This window comes from Colletotrichum costaricense (assembly GCF_030867565.1).
Source record: "Colletotrichum costaricense strain IMI 309622 chromosome Unknown Scaffold_8.1, whole genome shotgun sequence".
Classification (NCBI taxonomy): Eukaryota; Fungi; Ascomycota; class Sordariomycetes; order Glomerellales; family Glomerellaceae; genus Colletotrichum; species Colletotrichum costaricense.
The window spans coordinates 1,305,303-1,320,846 of NW_026848237.1; the positions used below are offsets into that span (position 1 = coordinate 1,305,303).

At 52.8% G+C, this 15,544-nt stretch overlaps 5 protein-coding genes across 5 annotated transcripts; 3 read left to right on the forward strand and 2 right to left on the reverse strand.

Annotated features, from left to right (window-relative positions):
- Window positions 1-211: 211 nt before the first annotated feature.
- CCOS01_08464 (uncharacterized protein) lies at window positions 212-598 on the forward strand (the record flags this gene model as incomplete). Its single annotated transcript, XM_060456625.1, has 1 exon — window positions 212-598. One exon carries the CDS (start codon window positions 212-214, stop codon window positions 596-598), a length of 387 nt encoding a protein of 128 aa, XP_060312899.1.
- Window positions 599-1,491: 893 nt separating this feature from the next.
- On the reverse strand, window positions 1,492-1,830 carry CCOS01_08465 (uncharacterized protein; the record flags this gene model as incomplete). The annotated part of the gene is made up of 1 exon (XM_060456626.1): window positions 1,492-1,830. One exon carries the CDS (start codon window positions 1,828-1,830, stop codon window positions 1,492-1,494), a length of 339 nt encoding a protein of 112 aa, XP_060312900.1.
- Window positions 1,831-2,295: 465 nt separating this feature from the next.
- CCOS01_08466 (uncharacterized protein) lies at window positions 2,296-2,565 on the reverse strand (the record flags this gene model as incomplete). The annotated part of the gene is made up of 1 exon (XM_060456627.1): window positions 2,296-2,565. One exon carries the CDS (start codon window positions 2,563-2,565, stop codon window positions 2,296-2,298), a length of 270 nt encoding a protein of 89 aa, XP_060312901.1.
- A 2,610-nt stretch (window positions 2,566-5,175) lies between these two features.
- CCOS01_08467 (uncharacterized protein) lies at window positions 5,176-5,739 on the forward strand (the record flags this gene model as incomplete). Its single annotated transcript, XM_060456628.1, has 1 exon — window positions 5,176-5,739. One exon carries the CDS (start codon window positions 5,176-5,178, stop codon window positions 5,737-5,739), a length of 564 nt encoding a protein of 187 aa, XP_060312902.1.
- Window positions 5,740-6,540: 801 nt separating this feature from the next.
- On the forward strand, window positions 6,541-6,630 carry CCOS01_08468 (uncharacterized protein; the record flags this gene model as incomplete). The annotated part of the gene is made up of 1 exon (XM_060456629.1): window positions 6,541-6,630. The coding sequence occupies one exon, from the start codon at window positions 6,541-6,543 to the stop codon at window positions 6,628-6,630; it is 90 nt and encodes a 29-aa protein (XP_060312903.1).
- Between the last annotated feature and the right edge of the window lie 8,914 nt (window positions 6,631-15,544).

A 15,544-nucleotide genomic window follows, 5' to 3' on the forward strand; every position in this document is an offset into this window, starting at 1 on the left:
GGGCTCGGGAACGAGATCTTGAGCCTACCTGGCCCAGAGATACCATCACGGTAATGATGAGGAAATGATTTTTTTCACAATTTAGAAAGAGTCCAAAGTGTTTGCGAATTGCTTCATTTGATTGTTCTTGATGTGTTTCATAACATTTCTGTAAAAGAGTCTGGTATCCGCCTGATAAAAATGCTAAATCCCCGTTTTTTCTTTTCGCCAAATGATGCCCCAAGGGTATTGTAGTATCCTGTACACTTTCCTCCTCGTATCTTTTTCCCATGGTAAAAACAATTCCGCTAATGATGCTATTCCAATTCCGCGCTCATCAAAAATCTCCAAAAAGAGCCCACTCGCCCTAGCCCCGCAAGGACAGACTGCAGCATCGAAAAAAGAAGTGAAGAAAACAAAAATTGGTAGCAAAGCAAATATTGACTTTCCCCATGCGCGACGACGTCAGAGGCGCCCACCAAGCAGGGACGAAGTCGACTGCGGAGAAGCGAATGGTCGTGATTGGGCGGGATTGAGAAAAGCGCGCCATCTCGGTAGTGCAGATTTCGTGGTCACCAAAGGGCAGAGAGAGGAGTGCCCCTCACGAGGACCCCTATGAATCTCCAATGACGTCCGCATCGTCGACTCGTGTTCCACTCCCTCTGTGGAATGGACTGGTTTGTGTGTGTTTTCCCCCAAACATCGCAAAGCGCGCTAAAGTTGGTGGTGCATCTGCAGTCGCGAACAGCAGCGCCAACCGACTATTTTCCAGGGTTTCGGGATAGAACCATCGTCATGCACGATGATGTCTTTTCCCCTTTGATAGGGGAGTTGAGAGAGGGGAGACCCTGAAGTGACAAAAAGTCGCTATAGCAAGCGCCGGCAATTGAACCAGCGGAACGAAGCCAAAGGGTCAAAAGAGAAAAAAATAAGCCGTGGCTTCTTCTTCCCTTTCGGACCCGCATTCTCCTCGTATCCGAGACGAACGAGAAAAGGGACCTTTTTCGCTCTCAGGCACCGAAAAAGAGAAGAAAAGCGGAAGCCGAGGCAGGCGCAGCGGCCTGTGCGTTGGAGGTGGGCGGAAGACCGCAAACAGCGCACAAGAAAGGTACATGAAACTGTTGCCTGTTCGCCCAGCGTTGCCGAGTCTCTTTTTTCTTGCGCGTTGCAAGTGAGAGAATGTGGGGTGACCAATGCGCCAATAGCCGGTTGCGGAAGTGCCAAGGCCCAGTATCAGCCAATCCCGCGCCCCGAAGGATGGGAAAGTGGAGACACGGGGCATCGTGCAGCCAATGGGAGAGGCCGGGCTGTGAGATGACTAACCCTGAGACCTTTTGCTGGTGCAGGTGCATCCCTCCGTCCATGTGGTCGGAAGAGCTGTAGAAGGGGAAAAAAGCCAAGATGCGTGGAAGAAAGGCGTTCGATAAAATAAGTTTCTGACCGGACTCAGCCACTGGGTTGGGCGAGGAGGTATCCATAAACATCGTAGCTGTCAATTCAGGTCAGATCATGTCAGACCCGGTTGAATGATTGACAGCTGGTGAGGTGTGGATACCGGAAGACCCCGTCGGCGCCGACTCGGCACGGCTGTCGACAACTGTGGAAAATGGACGTTGAACGACAAGTTGTGTGCGAGTGCATGTGCTTGTTGTGCCGTGTTGACATCTTTCTGACGTTGCGTGGCATTGGATAATGCTGCTGTAGCAATGTGCCGTCGTTCATGTCCATTGGAGGGCTTGTGTGGGTTGTTTCAACCTCGACGGGGTGACCATGTGACTGAGTCGAGGCCAGGTCGAGAGAAGAATCCAAAGGAGAATGGACCCACTTTATCGAAGTGCACGGTGCATACATTTCGATGCTCTCTTCTCAGTCCGTGAGAATAGAATTGAAGATGAAGAGAAGAAGAAAAAAATGTCCATCAGACCGCGGAGTTGATTGACAACTCAGACGCGGTCTGGGGAATCGCCGGCCTGTAGTGCTGATCCTTGGTGAAGGAATGAGGTCTCCCTCTCAGGGAGACATAGTCAGTCAGACATGACTATATCCGTCGGGTCCCTAGACGACTGAGTAAGATCCCAAGTCGTAACCGAGCCGAGCTATGTGCTCTCGCTGTGGTGCCTGGCGTAGAGTTGTCCTTCGTATGGTGGTGTACCTCAGTTATGTTGACGAGGTTGGCCATCGTCGGCTGTCGTTGGAGAAGTGTCCATGGGAGTTGCAGACTAGGTTTTGCTGCAGTTGGTTGGAATAAAGAAGATGGTGCCGGTCCGTCGTATACTGATCCGTCACCCCCAAGTTACGTCCCGACCTATGGGCCACTCATTTGTAGCCGACCATCTTGGCGCAGCGTTCGCAGTAGTAGAGGTTGTGAGCAATGCGGACCATTCCCGTTGAGCTGGAGTCGTCGGTGGAGGTAGCCTCGACGGACCTCGCGCAGCGCAGGCAGCGAAGAACCTCGACGGAGGCCACGGGCCTGGAGATGGAGTCCATGCTGTGTCTGTAGGATGAGGATGCTGAGGAGAGGTCGGAGTCGGAGGATGAGGAGGAGCTGTAGTGGATCTGGGAGGGGCGCGAGCTCGTCGAAGGCATGGTGGTGGTTGTTGGTGTTATTGTTCTATGGTATTGTAGTAGTTATCCCTGTTGGTGGTGGTGTTGGTGGTAGTGCTGATGTTGGTTTGCCTTTGGTATAGTATTCCAAGTCGTTGTATGTTGGAAGTTGGAGATGTATTGCAAGTGCAAGAGTTGGTAGGGAGAGTGTAGTCTCGAGATGTGGGCGTGGGAAGGCTTGATGATATATAATGAAGAGTAACTGTGGGAGGACGAGCAGTGTGGTGTCCAAAGGGGGGGCGTGAGCGGCAGGGGTGAGGGGTCAAGAAAAGAAATAAGGAGGGTAAAAGCGAACACCAGGGTGTAATCTGTGAGTCTGGCAGGGGGGTGGGTGTGTGTGAAGGCCCCCGGGAGGAGAGGGGTGTGCGAGTGTGTGTGCTTGTGAGTGAGTGTGTGTGTGGGATCGACGAGAGAACGGATGGTGATGGCAGGCTCAGCGTAATAATGCAAGCTTGCTTGGAAATGTGCAAGGCGCGACGGCCTATGGAACTGTCGGCAAGAAGGGAGACGGCCCACGGTCACTCACTCACACTCCGTTGTCCGACAGAGCCGGGCTTGTGCAGTTTGTGCTAGGAGCAGTGAGTGGTGGGTGATGCCGCCCAGCACGACAAGAAGTCAGAAGGGCAAGGGGGAACTGGTGGTCGTTCGAGGAGAGAGAAGGGGCGTGTGAAGCCAAGCCCCAGCCAAGCCGAGGGAGAGAGACTGTGAGAGATTGTGAGAGAGAGGAGAGCGAGGAAGAACGGAGAACGGAGAGAGTGAGTGAGAGAGAGGGCGTGACGGTGTTCTGCTGGGTGGATGCGAGATGGTGTGGGTGGACCGTCAAAGTGACGGTTCGGTGACTGGCAAGACGGTCGATGCCGATTTGGAGACGACGTGGTGATTACGGATGGGCGTGAGTCCCGTAAAGGGCCTGCGTCAGCGTTTGCTTGGTCGAATAAGACTGGGGTGTGGGGTTAGTTCCATTCGTAACGGATACGGACGATGCATATGCACTATATGCGACAAACGGTGATAACGGAACGGATGGAGAGTCTTACGGAAATATTCGTTCCAACGGGGCGCCGTCCGTCCCACGGAGGAGGGGCGTGTGCAGCTGAACGGCAAACGCAAACGCAAACTGGAGTCCTGGACTGGGGGTTGTCGTTCGATTGGGCAGATATCGGGAGAGCGTTGGCTGCAATATCTGAGTCGTAATACCTAGCTTCCCGTCTTTCTTCCTTTGGGCAGTGCTGAGGCCGAAATGCGTGGTTTGTAACTCGACAAGCACTAGGGTACGGAGTAGTGTGACTCTCTTTTTCTTTCTGTCTTTCTGTTTGAGGCCTGCCTGGATCAGATGTATTGGTGAATTGAGGCCTGCTCGCTCGCTTCGCACGGCGTAAGCGCCGGTAACTGGAACCCTCAGGGATTTTTATTCTTTTCTCGCTAGGCGGTGTTGATTCAATGTGGGTTTTCGATGACTTGTCAAGTTGAACCCTTTCTTGTTGATCAGGTAACAAAACGACAACACGTCGGTGACTGGGCGGTATGACTCTTCCAGACCGGTGGATAGAGTTTCAATGTAAATGAACAACGAACCAGTCAAAGGTAAAAAATCGTCTGCTCAAAGACTTTTTTGTGTCAAAGGAAGAAGCGAAAGTGTTTGTTTACCGGTGAAGACAAACATTCAAGGGGTTGCGTCTTCCTTCGCGGCACGGAGATTGATGGGGAACGTCGGCACTTTTAACACATCTCGCATGGGTTGGATCGGAAAGATGGAGCTCTGAAATTCAGGGTCCAAACCAAAGGAGAATTAAAAACAGAAGAAAAAGTGATTGATCAGACTTCTAGGCCTCACTCCTGCTCCATCGTTTCCCGAATGCGCCCTCCCTGGATGTAACTATTTTCCCATGTTGCGTTGCGCATATCTGGGTCCCGCGTTGGCATGTTTGTGCTTGATCGAAAGGACGACGAATGCTCTACCATCGTCGATGCTATCACCCGGGGGTCCCTAAGTTCTAACAGCCTCCCCCCTCTTTCTAAGCCTCCCGGGCGATACCAGGCAGGGCAGGTCATCAGTCCGAGACGCTGGTCAAGAGGTGGCTTTGATTGCGCATCTCGATTACAGGACGGGTTGTGGAGGGTGTGGCGGAGAAGCGACATCAAACGGCGGGGGAAGCTATGAACCCGTAGCGCCGAGTGTCAGTACGGGTAGAGCAACGTGGTGTGGATTTGTGCGTGTGTGTATGTGTGTCCGTTCATCCTTAGGTTCTCGCCAAAAGGCTGATCCTGACTGTTTGATGGGTGGTCATGAACTTGAAGCCAGCTGTATTACGTGGAAATGTCGGCGTCTCACGAGGCGGCCGCGCGGAGCCCGTGGATTGTGCGTGATAGGGTGGGCGGTACACACGTTCGCATTCACACTCTCACTCTTACACACACACATCGACGGACTTGGCTTGAATCACGGGAGGTTGTCAATGGTGGGTATGAAGGAATAGGAGTCTACTGTGTATCAATATTGCCTGGGTCCATCCCTTCCCCGGAGCATGGGGTTTTCTCTACGGACCCAGGGTGCGGTGCTGTGTTTTGCTGCGGTCCAAAGGTTAGTTAGAGATGCTGTTGCTGCCTCTCTGTTTCCCTCGCATGTGCACTTCCCATCCTCTACTTTACGGCTTCGGATTCATGCTCGACTCCTCCATCCTTGTCAGCCTACAAAGTACTATACTTGCTTACCTCGTGCGCCCCCCCGTGCCCCCCTCTTCCCGAGGGCTGTGTATGTCGAAAAGGTGTCAGCCTGAAGTTCGGGGTCCAAGTTGCCCGTTCGAATCCATATCCCGGCGTCCCGGAGGGGGGGGGGGGGGGCGCAAGACCACTCGGCGACCAGCCCCAACGCTCAACGGCATCAACGGCACCAACGGGGACGGCACCACAACGGAGTCAACGGCCACTCCTAATTGGCGTGTCTGCGTCCCGTTTTTGGTCGGCGGGATCCGGGGTCGGGAGGAATTTGTTTGGCGTATACAGCCTCTTTACGTGAGAATTGGGCCCTTCCCGGCGGAGGTATGGGCGAACAATGCATATCACGGGAGAACGCAACAACCCAAATATAGTCAGTATGGAGAATTTTTCAGAGATATTGAAGAGTATGCGTATGCTTCTGTGTTGTGTGAAACGTGATGGGCTGAGTTGGTTGTTCCACTCAAATTTGCTTTTGCTTGGGGGTGAGAGCTATTTTCTGCCCATTTTGTTTGTTTCTGTTACTATTCCTAACCTTTGAGTATCACAGGTAAAGCTCGTGCTATTGAAACTGCAATACTTTGCTGGAAGGTTGAAGATTTGTTTATTTGGAGAATACGAGTCAAAGAGAAACACTCTTTTCTTTCTTTCTCGATGAATGTGGAAAAAATTTAAACGCCGTTGCGGGTGCACGACAAAGGGCTGTTGTCGGATGCAATCAACCCCCATCATGCAATCCCTTCATGGGCAAGAGAGCAACGCGGCGGCGGTTTTCTTTTTTCCTTTTTTTTTTTTTTTTTTTTGCGACGGGGGAGCCTTACGAGCCTCCGGCGCGGGCATTGATGGGATTCCGCCGAGATGATTTCCGCAGCGTTCGGGGAGATGTTTGACCAATAAGCCCGCTCGCGCACACACGAACTCAAAGTAAGGGGGAGACACTGGGCAACTCTATTTTGCTGGCCAAGAAAGCCCGCAAAAGGATGTCGCGGTGTCAAGAGTCTAGACCTTCTCTGGAGACTTCTGTTGACCAGGCAGAGCGGGCTCACGGAGGCAGTGAGACGGAGGGTGATAGACTCTCAGTTTCTGGCTCTCTCCATCCGCAGTGTCACTTGACTTGGTGAGACGATGAGCCCTGTCCTGTCCTTTTTGACATTGTCACACGATCACGGGCTTTTGCAATCTGCCCTTTGCGCGCAAAAGTGTATGTGTGCGTGGCTCCTACCTCTGTTCAGACTTCCCGCCATGGCATTTTCAATTTCCAATCCATCCCCCTTCTCCTGTCAAAGCTTCGCAGTTCCCGTTAGATGCCAAAGTCTATTTACCCCTCTGTAGAGTCACAGAAGCTCTTAGCAATTCATCCTTCCTTGGTAATCTTTCTCTCCGTTTCTCAGACCACTTTTACCTTTCTGTGACCGAAAATTATTAATCTTGGCTCTCCAAAACTTACCATCTGTGTGTACACGACTAGACAGCCGCATCCAGATACACACCACGCAATCTTGAGACGGCAGCTGCCTCCTCCAAGACCTTTGCCAGCCACATGGTACCGTCAGTCGATGATTGGTCAATGCCATCTACTGTCTTGGCTCCCTCCTTTGCCTCCTCTCCCCCCTCATCTTCACACATCTATCCGTTTTGCGTTAAGCCGAGGGGGCGTGTGTGATTCGTAGCGTATGGATGAATGCCGTTTATCCCGTTCGAGAGAGCCTCTCCCCGCTCTCATCTCCCGTCTATGCAGATAACAGCAACAAGAGACGGAGAGGTCCCCCCTCCCAGCTCCAAATCCCCACGGTCCACAACCGACGAGACGGCAGCACCGACACAACCATATGGGCGTTAGTTACTGAGAGACAAAATTGTGCCTGAAAGGGGCTAGACTCGATGACACGCGCAAACTCTCGATCCCTTGGGCTGCGCGCCAAGACACAATACCCTGTCGATCTCCCAGCCTTTTTTTCGATCCTTAGCCCAAGGGTCCCCGTTTTCTTCAGCTTGGGTCTCACGGTCTGGTCTGGTCTTGGAGGACCTTTTTCCAGTGGGGAACCCAAGACGATTCGGTATCACCGTAATTGTTCTGAGCCCATTTTCCATCCGCCAGCATGCACGCCGTCCCAACTCCCAGCTCTACCGGGGCGGGCCCTTTTCCTTTTGGCTACTGTCACTGCTTCTGTCAAGACCACAAGACTTGGTTTAACTTCTGTAGGGCAGACGCTAGTTGAAGGTGTAGGGCGTTGAACGTGGAGGGCACTTAAGTAGGCACTCGTATGCGAGTAAAGGGTATCTCGCGTTTTCGCTTCTTCACTTTTTGATAGGAACTAAGACTTCCCAAGCCCCAAGACACGCAATGCTTGCCGGAAGCCATTTTCCTCCAGCTCGGCGTCCAGCATCTTCAGAGCAGGGTACTTGGCGCTTTCCTTTGCACAACTATGCACTATGCGCGCGACACCGTTGCTAGGGAATGTGTCCACAATGCCTACAGTAAACATCGAGAGTTTGTCCTCATCGGCCGTCTTGCATGGGCATCGTCCGTCGGAAGGGAATACGGTGCGACGCTGCCGAGATAATACCTCCATCCCTCCGCGCGTTGTCCCGCTGCTTGACCTAAGCGAACCCCCTCTTCTGTACGGAGACGAGAAGGGGTGATGGATGGATGGAGAAGGATGGAGAGGAGGTTGGCGTATCGTAGTTCGAAACCCATCGTCTCACTGAATGCTCAATCGTTGCAAAACAGCCAAAATGCCATGCAAGACCACGCAAGCCTCGCGTGTGCCAAACCCCATGCCATGCCATGTAACTGCCTCAACTCTCACACAATCCCGCACCACTCCAGAGACGGGCACCACGCAAAAGCCCGCATATCCTCACCAATGGAGCGCCCGTGGCTGTGGCTGCAGCAGCCCGCGTGCCCGCACCGCTCGCCCAGGGCGAAAAAGAGAGCGCCTCTTGGAGTTGCGCGTACGTTACTCACGTCCGAGGCTGGGTTCGCTTGGCTGCCTGCCCTGAGTCTTGTCCTTGTGGTGCCTGTCACTGTTGTCAGACCGCGTCTCGAACGTAAAGAATGATATGATAAGAGCGTATGCACTGGAACGGGGAACAGGCTGCAGAATCGGCGGCGCGCGCAAAGGGCAAAAAGGCAATCACGGAAACGGCTGATTCGTCAACGGTTCCCGCTGAATGCCAACAACCGAGACCCTTCGAAATAGTTCAGTCAGTCACACACCGGCAGGCAAAAGCCACAATACGGTTTCCCTGTGTGCCTGTCTGTCAGCGAGTTTGCTGTTGATGACTACCCATCTATCCGTAGATGGGTGTAAGAAAACATCACGCCCCCAGGAGACCGGCCACTGCATTAGGAATGACTGACAACTCAAAACCCCATTCCGCATTCTGTTCGCCATGTCTGCCGTGGTTTAATCCACATGGACGCATCGGAAGATTGCTGAGGTTATCTCCTGATTACTCTCCCAATCCGCGGGGCCCCCATCTCGCGTCCGGGTCCCCAGCGAGTGCGAAATGCCGTCTTCACACCCTATCCGTATTTCCGCTCACGCGGAGAGGATTTCGCTGGGCTGCGCGGCACCGAAAGAGACTCGAGCTTCGGCTTCCCTCTCTCGTTTGCATCCAAACTCTAGGCGTATCTTCGGGTCCGCCGGCTATTAAGTGCATAACCCCGCGTGGCTCCAAGTCAGCTTTTCCTCTTCACTACATCCGTCTCAAAGATATCGATTCCTCAAGCTCACACACGCCCCACCTCTTTGGGGAAAGGCCTGGGACCTTTTTTGGTGTCGTCTCATGCCTAGCTCAATTTGAAGTTCAACTCTATCAATCCGGCGCCCAATCATCAAAGAAGATCGAGACGGTGTTCGGGAAGCAGTTGCGCTAAACCTCAGAGTCCTCAAGTATCAAGTAAGACCCTTGCTTAGGAATCTCTCGAATCATCAAGTAATCGACTTCCCGTGGAGAATGCGAACGACTGGTGGTTCGGCTTCTGGGCTGCATGGCATATCTTTCTCTCGTCTAAGCGGCCACGGGGTGCCAAGGTCCCTTGCCGTAGCACCCTCACGCTACTGCGTAGCTATCGTGGTGCGTTCGTAGCGAGAGATGCGTGTGGGTTGAAAGACTCATACTGCCCATCGGGTGCTACGGCAGGTATCGACTTTTCCCCATGCCATCGTGATCAGACGAAAAAAAATCCCATCGTGCATTCGTGCTTTGCCAGCGAGGGCCCCCTTCTCCCACGGCTCGAGCAAATGAGCATGCATTGTTCAAACTGACCCCTTTCTGCCATAGCGTAGCTGAAGAGACCCTGTCCTGACCTTTCACTCTTTTTCAGTGGGCTTGTGGGTTGTGATTTTGGCGCTTGCTCGGTCTTTTGGACGAGTCTGGCATCGTAAACCCTCAAAACTGCCGGGTTGGTGTTTCGTACACCCTTTCGCTTGTCACGAGGGCCGCTATGCAGCTCAAACGCATCGTCGATGTGTGAGAATTTATCGGCGATGTAGGGCAAAGGGAAATAAGAGCGGACACAAGCAAACTCGGTTGCTCGGTTCTCAAAACACCAACGAATCTACTCGCCACGCCCATCGCCACCTCGGACGCGTATCCTCCATAGGGAACAATTCCATCAGGTCCCATAAGGGGAATTCACCCAATGGCACAAAGCTGATCGACATTGTGTGTTCAAGCCTTACCCGTCTGTCATCCCCGATTCTTTGGCCTGCCCCTCCTCCACTATTGTTCCCATCGGCAAGGTAAGCCTCAGTGTGGAGATTGGTCTTCCAATTGTTCTGCCTCGTGGTCACAGCTCTTGCGCCTCGAGGCAAAGGCCTTCCTCATACTGCAAGTGATCGTCCATTACATCTGCGGGAACGGATGATCCGCAGATGACTACGGAGTACTAACATTGAATTACAGCAGCCTGTCGCGAATATCAATAGTAGCGGCACGCACAGAAGCATCGCATCGGCACATCGAGCAGCACGACCAGCGCATCGACAGGCAACGATCGATCCAAAGCGCACCAGCAACCAATGATTCGCATAGACGGTCGCAAATGCAATAGTCTCAGCTCAGGACTCTACTCTATCTGCCTTGCTTGCGTTGCAAACAGAGCTTGCAAGGTACCACAGGGACAAGGCCAGAGTCCGTCCCGCTCCATGTCCAACATTTACTGATATTGACCTTTCTGAGCTTGATAGAGATCACCTGCCCTTTAAGAGTCATTGTCCGACGATTCTGCAAAGCCAAGTCGCCTACCAAAGAGAGACACGTCAAATCCCGTCACCCAGGCTTGTACAGAGTTGTACGAACGTTTGGCCAGGGTCTCTAGTCTCGATACAAGCGTCTTGCGGCCGCTTGACGGGAATGCGGGTGTGGCATGCGCAAAATCCCTTGCCAACAGCACAACCATCCCCGCGACATGGCATCGGGCAGTTGTTAGTTTGATCGGCTCCCACCCGTTGCCCATCGACAAAACCGCATCCAGAGCGTAAGCAAGACCGTGACTGACGGCCTAAAGGTACGTTTTAGCTTCTTCAATGGCGTCTGAAACTTTGTTCATTCTTTCTTTCCGTCCTGTTCCCCGCGGTGCGCCGGTCCTGATGCTAGAGAGGGGGAGCAAGTCCTCCGGCCCTCCGCGGTTTTTCAACCACATGATTCCGCATCGGTCATCGAAACGAAACTCGATCGAAACGCTAATGGTGTCTTTACGTCCTATTTCGCGTGTACGCTACTGGCGGATACCCTACCCGCGCTTACGCTCTGTCGTTCTTCGATCTCGATGACATTCAATGCCAAATTTGCCAATTTTCCGCACCTTTTAGATGGTATCGGCATTTCTCGATCAAATATTTCAGAATCTCTCATTGCTTTTCACCCACCGGAAACTTTCCAGTTCCCTGGCTTGTGTCTATCCCCAATCCCTTCCCTGCCGGCCAGCCACCCTTGCCTTCTAGTGCACTTTGACCAAGTTCGAGCGCCTCTGTCTACTTTACCTATTTGAATCTATCGTATTCACGTTCACAACTCGATTTGACTATCCCTCTGGAGGAAGCTGAGACTCCGATACCTAAAGACAGCACTTGCCTGTGCCCTTGTCGTCGATCCGGCTAGTCTGCGATCGCGATGAACGTTGCACATCCGTCCCTGAATGCTAGGCATCGTCCAACTATTCTTCTTCATTGGCTCATGGCCTCGGCATAGTCATGCTATCTTCACCCAATACCGACCGTCAAACGGCTCACCGTTCCAGGTTTTCCCCCCCGATCGACCGTCACCCATCTTTCCGCATGACGTTTTTGCACCTACACCATACGGTGCATCTTCGATCCATCTCGAGGGATCGAGTTCCATTCCTCTCGGCCGTGACTCCTGCAGTGCTACTGGACGGAGAGCCACTCTTTCCTTCTTCTCCGTCGTCACTAAGCATATCTTTCGCTCACAGATTGTCTGCTATTCGGAGCCGGCACGGCGAAAACCACCGACTGAGCAAGCCGAGGTGCCATTTTGCCGGGTGTTGTCCAGCTTAACTCCAGTCCTGGCCCCCAGCGCCAAGTTCCTTGGTTCCGGTTCCAGTCAAAAACCAAGTCAAAGGTGTCTCGGTTTTTTTGACATCGCCGATCCTGTATCAATCGCCCTGCTTCTCTGGGGTTCACTGTCCCAGTCAACCAATATGCTTTCTCAGCCCGCTCAGCACAGGATCCATCTGGCAGGGAGAGGGGTGTTCGGGGAGGATACCCTTCTACCGGGGCGACGATGCCTTTCACTTGACACTGGGACCACCCGTGCTGATCAGTTGCCTGCGACGGCCATTCTGATGGAGAAAATGGATTCCTGAATACCACCTTGTAGTTCTAGACCATTGTCGAACTCGATATGACGACAGGGAACGCCTGCGAGCAAATTCCCGGCCATTGGGGTTTTCCTCTTCGAAGAAAGGTAATCCCCCAGAGATTCTCCGCATTTTCTTCACAAGCAGGGTTTCAGGATTTTCGTTCTCCCCAGTGCGGCTCTATGACTTTTCTGCCCATTTGATTCCTCATGCTGCTGGGTGTTGACCTGTGAGCGGAACCAAACAGCATCCTGTCGGTGTCCTAGTGGTACCACTTGTTGGCAGTACGACCATACGATTGTGGCTGCTTTTCTGGTTTTTGGTGCTATCAGAGGGCAAGCCAAGGTATTTCCCTCGATATGGTGAAGTCTTTCCAACGGCATACTCGCCGGCCCGTATTCATGAACCAGTGCTCATGGATACGATAGCGATGGGTGTTTCTGATTCCGATTCCGGGCATGCCAGCGAGCTTCTAGCTCACGATTCCACCCCGTCATCTCATCTTCTTTACATCGTCCGAAAGCCCGGTGTCTCCCGATCCCTTTACCCACGGGCTTTCACTAGCCCGGCTCGCGACCAGCCCGTCTACCCAAGACCCCGATGACGGGCGCCGTTGGAGAGCCGGCGCATCGAAAGACGCAAGCGGGCCTTGTGCCCGTGTCCGAGAAGCAATGATACCAAGGTGTGATCCGAGGCCCCTTTCTCACCGATATTGGCACGGCATATTGTTCTCCTTTCCTTGGGGCGTGTCAAGAAGTTTATGCATTCTGGTTCGCATCACGGCTGAAGCGCTAGGCGCGCCGTGTCTTCCTTTCTCGATCTAGCAATACCGATACTTCGGCTCCCCTCTGCCCCCTCTCTATCGTACCCCTCCTTGGCGGAGACGGACGGCGCTTCATCTCACGATAGTTGCAATGAACGCCATCCCCTCAACCCTTGCCATTGTACACATGTCCTCTCCCGCCGGCAAATCGGACTTGAAGTCCCAAACGGGAGGAACACTAATTCTTCCCGGCCGAGAGGGTACGCACCACTCACCGAGCAGGGGAGGGGGTGCGTCGTAGCAGGATCTTCGGGGTCTAGACGCGCCGTCGACGGGATGACATGCGGCGCCAATGTACAATGATGACAGGCTGTGCATGATTGACCGCCAGGAACTGGAAGGAAGGAAGACGAGGGTCCTTTGCCTTCGATCCGTGACCTTGGTTGAACCCCTGCGAATCTGGAATTTGGCTGTGTGTTTGGAAGCAAGATGACGATACGGGGAGGGGGTGGACATTGGCAGAGGATGGGCGAATGCGCATCGCCAAGGTGGCCTTTTGGAGTCTGGACCCTGTGCCTTTAGATGTTCGTCGGTGTGTGGATATGCGCTGTCGGATAATGAAGCGACGAGAGGGACTCTAATGTGCCGCCAGGTGATTATTCGACGAATGCCCACCGATGTTTGCGCTGATGCAAGAGCGTCGTTGGTCTCTCTCCCATCGGAAATGCTAGAGGATATGAGGGCGTCACCACCGTTGAGGCTACCACCTAGAGCTCGGCCTCTCGGTAAACGCTAGGCTGAGACCCTGAGACTAAGGGCACAGCGGCAGAACCCTTATGCAGGGTAAACCAAACGCAACCTTACGTAGCACGCGTAGTAAGCGTCGGACCACGCAGACGAGAAGGGAATGGGTTTTCCGTCCTCAGAGAAGAAGCTATTGGAAGCGCCAAGATGCAGCTTATGAGTGTCATTTACAGCCATAGCGCCATGCTTTGCTTTTCATCTCACTTTTTTACCAATGATTGTGAGGGTCCGAGGTAACGAAGCTGGTGATGCCGCATCTGTCCCGTACGTCTGCCCCGCCCCGGTAAGACGGGGCCGTGGGGGTGCGGGACGAACTTCCGGAAATTTTGCTCCGGATGAAGAAGATTCCAGCAAAGGATGCGATATACATGCATGGTTGCTCTCGCATTTCTTAGAGGTTGCTGACAGGTACCTTGAATTTCAAGCTCCGTATTTGACAGATGGTCCCCCACTGCTTGGATGTCATTGCGTGTGGCCTTCCCCGCGAAGACCAGGTTGCAGGGTGATGGGGCTGGCCACGCCGGCCTTATTGTCTTAAAGCACATAATCTGGCCCTTAGAGATGGAAAGAGAAGTCCTGTATATGGCAGTCTTTGCAGCGAACGCTCGTTAGCTTGGACGTTCGAGTTTGAGGGTACCTACATCGCTGTCTTGGTACTATCTACGTCCCTCTAGGCGGTAGGTTGCCTTACATCTGTTCCCAGACGCAGCTTTCTATTTACGCCACGTTACTCCTGTAATCAATATTGGTATCCTTCAACACCTTGCGAGAGAAATCAGCGCCCATCAGGTATGCAATCGGGGTTTTATACCAGGAATCTTCTCGACAATCTATGAGATGACTCAGGCTTTCTTTCACCTATTTCCCTACTCAATCGACATTTCATCTGTTTGGTCTGTTACTTCAATCGAGTACTTCGTCCAAGTTAAACTACCCTATAATACGGAGTAGCGAGTTCTCATTTGAGGCTGTACATCAGAGTATCCGAGCATGCCCATCATAAAATCCCGTCCGTAATATACCGGAACAGGTATTAAAACCCTCATCCACTGCCCGCCCCATTGTCGGCCAATCGTGAGATTCCACAACAAAGAAACCTGAGTAAACCAGCCTGAGAAATCGCTTGAGATGATGCTAATTCGCTTGAACATCATGCCAACATGCAGTTGCCATTACACAAATCTGAATGGGACCTTCCACAAGGACGCGGCCCCACCGTGGAGCCAACGGTCGGGTTGCCAGGACTCAGGCCTAAGCTTACTTAGTCCTCAGCTCCACCGCCTCTCCCAACCAACTATCACTGGATGTCAACATCCACTAATCCCCGATAGTCTAGTGGTGAGGATATCTGCTTGTCATTGAAGATTCAGCGATTCGCAGGGGACCGGGGTTCAATTCCCCGTCGAGGAGTTATCTTTTGCTTTTTTGCCTATTGAATCATTTAATTCTGTCAATCACCATCGTAGCTATCCAATCAGCTTAATTTTGGACGCGAAATAGCTGGGCCCACGGAGATTGACCCTGTTGAATCCATCGATGCATCACAACACCACAAGCCTCTCCAGCACGTCTCGAAACCAACGTTAAGCCACATAGAACTCGACTTTTACCTATGCCGTCTTCTGAAGCATCTCTCTGAATTACTAGCGAAACTGGTCGTCTTGGCAGTGCACAAATAGCTGGCGGATTCAGTGGCGTCCAGGCTTCAACGTTTCGACTCTCCGAAACGGCACTACTGTTTAGGTCAACGCTGACTAGATCCGTCGCTAGGACGTTTAAAATGAGAACCTCACCCCTCCATCGCGCACAGTCGACATCGAGGTGGGGGACAGGGCAACGGGTTTGCAATG